The sequence below is a fragment of the Pygocentrus nattereri genome, chromosome 21 (assembly GCF_015220715.1).
Source record: "Pygocentrus nattereri isolate fPygNat1 chromosome 21, fPygNat1.pri, whole genome shotgun sequence".
In the NCBI taxonomy this organism is placed as follows: domain Eukaryota; kingdom Metazoa; phylum Chordata; class Actinopteri; order Characiformes; family Serrasalmidae; genus Pygocentrus; species Pygocentrus nattereri.
In genome coordinates this window covers 32426068-32435048 of record NC_051231.1, presented here as the reverse complement: position 1 = coordinate 32435048, position 8981 = coordinate 32426068, and the positions used below count along the sequence as shown (strand labels likewise).

At 43.5% G+C, this 8981-nt stretch overlaps 1 protein-coding gene across 7 annotated transcripts in view; it reads right to left on the bottom strand.

Annotated features, from left to right (window-relative positions):
- Positions 1–8981, bottom strand: part of wnk2 (WNK lysine deficient protein kinase 2) — a 72551-nt gene that overhangs the window by 10505 nt on the left and 53065 nt on the right. For 6 of the 7 annotated variants that reach the window (XM_037532481.1, XM_037532485.1, XM_037532486.1 and 3 more), the window contains 5 exons: positions 8192–8249; positions 7999–8084; positions 5512–6071; positions 4352–4599; positions 3069–3281 (listed from right to left, as the gene is read on the bottom strand). In XM_037532481.1, coding sequence (XP_037388378.1) covers positions 3069–3281; positions 4352–4599; positions 5512–6071; positions 7999–8084; positions 8192–8249 — 1165 coding nt within the window. The remainder of the gene's footprint in view (positions 1–3068; positions 3282–4351; positions 4600–5511; positions 6072–7998; positions 8085–8191; positions 8250–8981) is intronic. The other variant, XM_037532484.1, reaches the window with a different exon arrangement.

Here is an 8981-nt window from a genome sequence, read left to right as displayed (position 1 = left end):
AGTCGCTCTGACAGACTGTAATACACTACAGGAAGCGTAGGGGGCGATACGGCTTCTACTGTTTCATTTAAAAAGCTCTATAATGTTCATATGATCCACACAGTCGCTCTGACAGACTGTAATACACTACAGGAAGCGTAGGGGGCGATACGGCTTCTACTGTTTCATTTAAAAAGCTCTATAATGTTCATATGATCCACACAGTCGCTCTGACAGACTGTAATACACTACAGGAAGCGTAGGGGGCGATACGGCTTCTACTGTTTCATTTAAAAAGCTCTATAATGTTCATATGATCCACACAGTCGCTCTGACAGACTGTAATACACTACAGGAAGCGTAGGGGGCGATACGGCTTCTACTGTTTCATTTAAAAAGCTCTATGATGTACATATGATCCACACAGTCGCTCTGACAGACTGTAATACACTACAGGAAGCATAGGGGGCGATACGGCTTCTACTGTTTCATTTAAAAAGCTCTATAATGTTCATATGATCCACACAGTCCCTCTGACAGACTGTAATACACTACAGGAAGCGTAGGGGGCGATACGGCTTCTACTGTTTCATTTAAAAAGCTCTATAATGTTCATATGATCCACACAGTCGCTCTGACAGACTGTAATACACTACAGGAAGCGTAGGGGGCGATACGGCTTCTACTGTTTCATTTAAAAAGCTCTATAATGTTCATATGATCCACACAGTCGCTCTGACAGACTGTAATACACTACAGGAAGCATAGGGGGCGATACGGCTTCTACTGTTTCATTTAAAAAGCTCTATAATGTTCATATGATCCACACAGTCGCTCTGACAGACTGTAATACACTACAGGAAGCGTAGGGGGCGATACGGCTTCTACTGTTTCATTTAAAAAGCTCTATAATGTACATATGATCCACACAGTCGCTCTGACAGACTGTAATACACTACAGGAAGCGTAGGGGGCGATACGGCTTCTACTGTTTCATTTAAAAAGCTCTATAATGTTCATATGATCCACACAGTCACTCTGACAGACTGTAATACACTACAGGAAGCGTAGGGGGCGATACGGCTTCTACTGTTTCATTTAAAAAGCTCTATGATGTACATATGATCCACACAGTCGCTCTGACAGACTGTAATACACTACAGGAAGCATAGGGGGCGATACGGCTTCTACTGTTTCATTTAAAAAGCTCTATAATGTTCATATGATCCACACAGTCCCTCTGACAGACTGTAATACACTACAGGAAGCGTAGGGGGCGATACGGCTTCTACTGTTTCCTTTAAAAAGCTCTATAATGTTCATATGATCCACACAGTCGCTCTGACAGACTGTAATACACTACAGGAAGCGTAGGGGGCGATACGGCTTCTACTGTTTCATTTAAAAAGCTCTATAATGTTCATATGATCCACACAGTCGCTCTGACAGACTGTAATACACTACAGGAAGCATAGGGGGCGATACGGCTTCTACTGCTTCATTTAAAAAGCTCTATAATGTTCATATGATCCACACAGTCGCTCTGACAGACTGTAATACACTACAGGAAGAATAGGGGGCGATACGGCTTCTACTGTTTCATTTAAAAAGCTCTATAATGTTCATATGATCCACACAGTCGCTCTGACAGACTGTAATACACTACAGGAAGCGTAGGGGGCGATACAGCTTCTACTGTTTCATTTAAAAAGCTCTATAATGTTCATATGATCCACACAGTCGCTCTGACAGACTGTAATACACTACAGGAAGCGTAGGGGGCGATACGGCTTCTACTGTTTCATTTAAAAAGCTCTATAATGTTCATATGATCCACACAGTCGCTCTGACAGACTGTAATACACTACAGGAAGCGTAGGGGGCGATACGGCTTCTACTGTTTCATTTAAAAAGCTCTATAATGTTCATATGATCCACACAGTCGCTCTGACAGACTGTAATACACTACAGGAAGCGTAGGGGGCGATACGGCTTCTACTGTTTCATTTAAAAAGCTCTATAATGTTCATATGATCCACACAGTCGCTCTGACAGACTGTAATACACTACAGGAAGCGTAGGGGGCGATACGGCTTCTACTGTTTCATTTAAAAAGCTCTATAATGTTCATATGATCCACACAGTCGCTCTGACAGACTGTAATACACTACAGGAAGCGTAGGGGGCGATACGGCTTCAACTGTTTCATTTAAAAAGCTCTATAATGTTCATATGATCCACACAGTCGCTCTGACAGACTGTAATACACTACAGGAAGCATAGGGGGCGATACGGCTTCTACTGTTTCATTTAAAAAGCTCTATAATGTACATATGATCCACACAGTCGCTCTGACAGACTGTAATACACTACAGGAAGCGTAGGGGGCGATATGGCATTTTCAAACTATGTCAAAAACTGAAAAAATGGATATACAAGGTTTTGTTCCAACAGCAGAGATGTAGCACGTGTGCCCAGTCCTGGTCCTGGAGATCTAACACAATGCAGAGTTTAGCTCCAACACTGATCTAATACACTAGATTCTGGTGATGAAGGATTTCAGAGTGATCTGAACGTTAGAATCAGCCGTGCTGGATCTGAACTCTCCAGCATGGAAGATCTCCAAGAAAAGGTTCGAGCCCTCCTAATATACAGAAACAAAGCTGCAAAAACAGCCTGTTTGAATTCTGTGTTTACATGATGGCACAAAAATTGATGTATTTATGTATATCCGCCTACTCGGTCTGCAGCAGTTTAGCCCCGCCCATTAACACTGAGGTTACTGTTTTCAATAGGCTGTTTTTTTTAATGAAACAATACAGGGCAGCCAATCAGAACAGAGAGCATATATCAGTCACTCAAATATATCAGTCTTAAAGGCACAGTAACAAACTGTTGAATTCTCAGTGTTAAAGGTTGGAAAATGGTCACCTAAAATGGTTTATCAATTTTTGGTACATAAAACCAAACAAACGAAGACTTCAGGGAGTAAACACTGTAAAAACTATAGGATCTGGGCCCTCTGACCGTCGAGGTGAACCTGTTTCATCATTTTATTCTGATCTCTGTGCTGTGAGATATAAACTCACCCTGTCCTGGCCTGCTGTAAGCTCCTGGTCCCTCTCCATGCAGTCCAGCGTAGATGTTATCAGAAGACAGCGAGCCCTTGAGGGAGCAGGGCTGCTGAGTCTGGACCGGTTCGGACACAGAGCTGGGCAGAGTGCTCGTCCCCGAGCGAGAGCGACTGTCTGACACCACCGAGGCTCGCGCCGGAGAGCCGTTCAAACTCAGAGAAGGCTCACCTGAAGCAGGAAAAAGACGCACACAGCTGCAGCAGCGTTCAATCAACACTGGGCCTTTCACACTTCAAAACAGGGCCTGTGAAGAGGTTCAACATCAAACATTCAGAGTGCACACTGCTAGCTGCCTGTGTCCTTAAGGATCAAGATCAAAGCTCTTTTACTAGATTTTAATGCTCTAAATAGCCTGAAAGCACCTGCGTACCTCACTAACTCCTTTAGGTTAGGGAACCAGCCTCGTGACCAGAAGGTCGCCGGTTCGATCCCCAGAGCCGACAGCACATGACTGAGGTGTCCTTGAGCAAGACACCTAACCCCCAACTGCTCCCCGGGCGCTGTGAATTGGGCTGCCCACCGCTCCGGGCAAGCGTGCTCACTGCCCCCTAGTGTGTGTGCTCACTAGTGTGTATGTGGTGTTTCACTTTACGGATGGGTTAAAATGCAGAGGTGGAATTTCCCCGTTATGGGACTAATAAGGGTCAATTAATCTCAATCTTAATATGTACCTTCATTCAAAAACTGTGTGTAATGTCAGAGGAATGGAATAAACTAACCCCATTTCCAAAATAGTTGGGATGCTACAAACATTATTTTTGAACTGGTACATGTTGTTGGCATCAAATTCAAAATGAGTATATATTTAAAAAATAATTTCTCAGTTTCAACATTTGATATGGTGTCTTTGTACTATTTCCAATTAAATACAGGGTTTAAATAATTTGCACCAATTGAATTTTGTTTTTATTTACATTTTTCACAGCGTCCTAACTTTTCTGGAAAGGTGGTTGTACAAAGGTTATGGTAAAACACACCGTAGCAGAGCAAAAAGCACTCGCTTATAATTATTGCATAATTTGAAAATCAGTTTCTATCATTTCTGTGTTCTTTTGAAAAGTTTGCGGTGCTCCTGTCTTGCACTGCTCTGATCTGCTCATCACAAAAGCCTGTTTTCATCTTCAGAGAAAGGAAAGAAAACAGAAGCCTGAGTTTGTGGGCGTCTGTTTCCGTGTGTTCTTTCTTCTTTATTATGTTCAGTAGTACTGAACTGTTTCAGTTCAAAGGAAATGACTCACTGTATTTGGCCACATCGCCGGCTTTACTGCTTTCGCTTGTTTTTTTGACGCTTCTCAGCTGCTGGACCAGAGGGCTGAGCAGTTTTCCAGCCCTGAGCTTGTGCTTGCTGGCCCTGCGTCTGCGTCCAGCAGGGGGCACGGTGGAGGTGTGGCTGAGGCCAGGAGGGGGCGCTTTACCGAGACGCATATAGAGCAGCTCGATCTCGTCGCGCTGGTGAGCCTGCAGCTCCGAAATCTCCTTCATATGTCTGCAGGAGGGAGGAGAGAGTGACGATATTACAATATTACACTATAAGATATTATATCAGACTTCAGTTCACAGTCTCAGTCCCTCGGCACCAGGCAGCTCTGTGACGCGCCGACACGCTTACTGATCCATTCAAGCTGAAAATTATGACTACATCACTGAGAAAGCCGAAGGACGTCCAGAATGAAGTTATAATAAAAATGAATATTCAAAACGAAATGAATATCCAGAAAAAAATTCCAATAACAATAATAATAATATCCAGAATGAAGTTAGAATATAATGAGTATATATAATAAAGTTCTAGAAAAATTAATATCTAAAATAAAATAAAAAGCATAATGGATTCAAAATGAAAATGAAGTACTAATATCCACAATAAAATCATAGTGAAACTACTGTATGGAATAAAGTTATAATAAAATGTATGTAATGATATACATTATTTGTAATATAGTACAATAAATATCTAGAATACGTGTCAAATAAAATCAGCACATGTAATGAATTCAGCTAAAATTGATATTCAGAATAAAATCAGAATCAGAATAAATTAGAATTAAAATAAAATGCTAATGGAGTTGTAATAAAATTTGTCTATGTAATAAAGTTCTGGTAAAATTAGTAACCAAAATCAACTTCACTTAGAATTAAAATTAGAATTAAGTTTTACTAAAATTCATATCGGGAATAAAGTTATGATGAAATGAACTGAAGTTCTGGTAAAACTACTGTCTGGAATAAAATTACGATTAGAAATAAAGTAAACCATGCAGGACGTATAAAGGAAATGAGTCAGTCTAATTTATACTCACGTTGACGCTGTATACGTTATTACTAGATAAATAAACATCAGAATGATAAAGTAAACAAACGAAAGTCAGGCGATTCCAGGCTGAGACGGCCGACTCACTTCTCCCTCAGCCTCTGCAGCTCTCTCTTGATGTCCGAGTCCTCCATCTCGGAGTCGTTATCGCTGCTCATGTACACGCCGCCCTGCCTGCTGGGCGAGTCCGAGCTCTGCACGCTGCTGCTGCGGCCCGAGCGCCTCAGGAAGGCCACCGCCCTCTTCATGAAGTCACTTCCCCTCCTCTCCGAGCGGCCGAGCCGAGAGGGGGTCGGGGGGGCCATTTTGGCCGGACTGCTCTCCGCCCCAGAGTCGGAGGACATGAAGCGGGCGGCGTGGACGTCCACCGGGACAGAGGTGTGCGCTCGCGGGAGGGAGCCCCGCTTGCTCAGGGAGGGCGGAGCGTCCAGGTAGAAGTCAGGCGGAGCCGAATATCTGCTGCTGTGTTTCCTGCGTGTGACCTCGTCCTCCGCGCTGACCACCGAGAAGCGGCCGATGGTGCTGACCGGCATGCTCGGCTCCGTGTAAGCGCTGCGCTCCCCGAAACAGCTGCCAGGGTGCGCTGGAGAGGCTGTGCTGCTCCAGCTCCGCTGCTTCTTCTGGGCCTCAGGAGGGCCGGGCATCATCTGATTAAGAACAATAATCGATGCTTAAAGAAAGACTGACCAGTTCTTAATCAGTGGGGCAAGCTACAGTCAAAACACACCAAGAGACGCTATTTAAACACACACACACACACACACACACCACGTTTATCCTCCTGGGTCGTATGGGGGTCTGGAGCCTATCCCAACATTCACTGGGTGGAAGGCCAGAAACACCAAGGACAGGTCGCCAGTCCATCACAGGGCAGACACACACATCCTCATGAAGATTTACTGCAGATTTCAGCTCCAGAGTAAATCTAGCACCCCTCGTCCAGCTGGTCAGATGGTCTGCCACGATTAGAAAACCGTTGCTCGGCAGACACCCTTAGCAACTATTAAAAGGGATTTCCAATGATTTGTTCATTTCTCCACCTAATTCCGAAGTACAGATACTGACCTATCCTAACAGTGGTGGTGATGGAGGTCACCAGGTCTACAACACAGATACAACCATTTTATTTACTATCAAAAGCCACCAGTGATGTCATGCTTTTCTTCAAACGCCTGACTCCCATCTGATTCCTGTGAACAATTCTTAGTGGCCAAGCCAGAACGCTCTGAATTCATTTGTTTACATCTTAGCCATCAGCTGGAACACCTCGCACCGTGACAGCTTTGTTTGCTGTTATTTTGTAACTGCATCCTTTAGCTTGAGAAAGTTCAAATAAAGGTTAGTGGCCTGGTGAATGAGGCATAACTGAGGGATTATAAGGACATTCATTGTATGGATCTGATAGATTAGAGTTAGTTAACCTCATAAATGGCCAGGGCCCACGTCCAGGCTAAGACCAGCTCTACCAGTTTGCATTGATGTCCCTATAGTTACTGAATAATAAGTCTTAGTACGTAACAGGATGGCAGATCTCCAGGAGCAGGACAACACTACAGGGTGATTCCAAGAGATTCATCTCATTTCAAAGTACCGTATTTTTACAACCGTTAGGTGCTTAGGAACCAATCACAATCCAACTGAAAGAGGGGGTCAGAGAGTTTCTGACAGCTCCCTTCAGTCTGTCAGAACTGTGCAGTGTGATTATCATCAGCAGTGAAGCTCCAGCAGCTCAGAGCGCTCGTCGTTGGTTCCACAGCACCGGATGATCTCCGAAATCCCACTGAAAGAGCCGTGAGTGCAGCGACGCCCAACACGCTCAGTCCAGTACGGGATGAGTTTGACTGTGGCGTTGATGTCTGTACAGCTGGAGGAGGTTCAGACTAAACATACAGCGCTGTGTGAAGGTTTCAGGTTTAACCAGTTGACCTCAGCAGTGAGTTCATCACAATATACATCAGAATAAAGTCGTATTCATAATTCAAATAAACAGAAAAACAATAAACAGTAACAAGAATTTCTTGGGTCCATATTTTTCCTGGACACCTTCAAAGCCGCCACAGAGACTCGTTAATATCATCAATTACATCATGAGCTCAATTTACTGAGCACTGATTGGTCAAACCAGGAGCTGCTTTTTAACTACATATAATACTGGGCTTCCTCGAGGAGGAGAGGCTTGGAGATGGTTAAACACACACACCAACATCCAGAACATCACTAGTTATATACATATATATATATATATAATCCTTATTAATTAATATTCTATAAGTTTTGTTTATTCAAATATTAACACTTTTCTCAGCAAATAAACACAAACTACACAATAAATAGATTTTGAAAATAAGACTTTCACACAGTTCTGTATTAATTTAAATGATCGTTTAAATCATTTACAGTTTACTGCATTGATCTGTAATAATCAGTAAATAAATCATTTTGAAATCGGACGGATGTTTTTGAATCCCCCTGTAAACACCATGACATGCAGGATGTTTGTATTTCTTTGAATTACCTGCGTAATAAACAGACAGACAACTGGACTGCTGGTTCGTGACTGTAGGGAGCAAATACCTTAAAGCGACTCCTGGAGCCAGAGCAGGATGTGGAGTGAGGCATTGCTTGTCTCTTCGACACTGTGACTGCAGAATGAACCATTTCTGAGTATCACATAAACAATATTATACACAATAAACGTCTTCAATCTCTCGGTAACTTCCTGGAAAGTTCTAGCAGAAATATGAAGAACAAAAATGATCTGACGTACCTCCAACCGCGGAGTCACTGAGCGCACTCAGACTGTCCACCCTCTCTGGAATCTGTGGCTGCCATGGAGACAGGAACAGAAGACAGGCTTATTATTCTGTTATTATTCTTTACTAATGTTGTAAAAGTTAAAGCATTAAATTATTAACAGCACAATTCTGTAAAACGGCATTAACGCATTTTCCTAGCTTGGCCCTTTGACCCATCCGTAGTACTGAAGCCCAGCTGCAGGGCTCTATGTTGCTCTGATAGTAGCACTCTTGATGCGAGGTCTTCAGCACCTTCAGCAGACGACACTGGACAACGCTCACAAGGGAACTACTGTTAAGGTCCTGGGGGAATGCGGTGTTTCGGCACTTTCTTTCTCGTTCATCACCATTTCCCATTGGGTTAATGTCTGGAAGAATCTGATTGGGTTCAGCAGGGGGCGTTCCAGCTAGAGAGATGCATTGCAGGAGAGGAGGGCTGTTCCAGCGGTCACACCTGTGCCACCAGCCTCCACCTGAGTAGACCAGCCAACTGAGGATGTGTTTGTGACTGAATGTTTGAATCTGTTTGTATGAGTTTGTCTAAAGACTTGTAAACCCTTCCTTTTGTAAGTGAGGGGGTGAGAGTCCCATTTCCTTTCACATATCGTTTTCTCCTGGTATTGCGATTGGGAGGGATCACAAAATGCCAACTACTGGTTGGTACAGTGTAGTGGGTAGCACCTCTGGCTCTGCCTTCTATGCCGTAGGCTGGGGTTTAACATGGACAAATGTTCTGCTTCGTTAGATCACAATGAACATCAA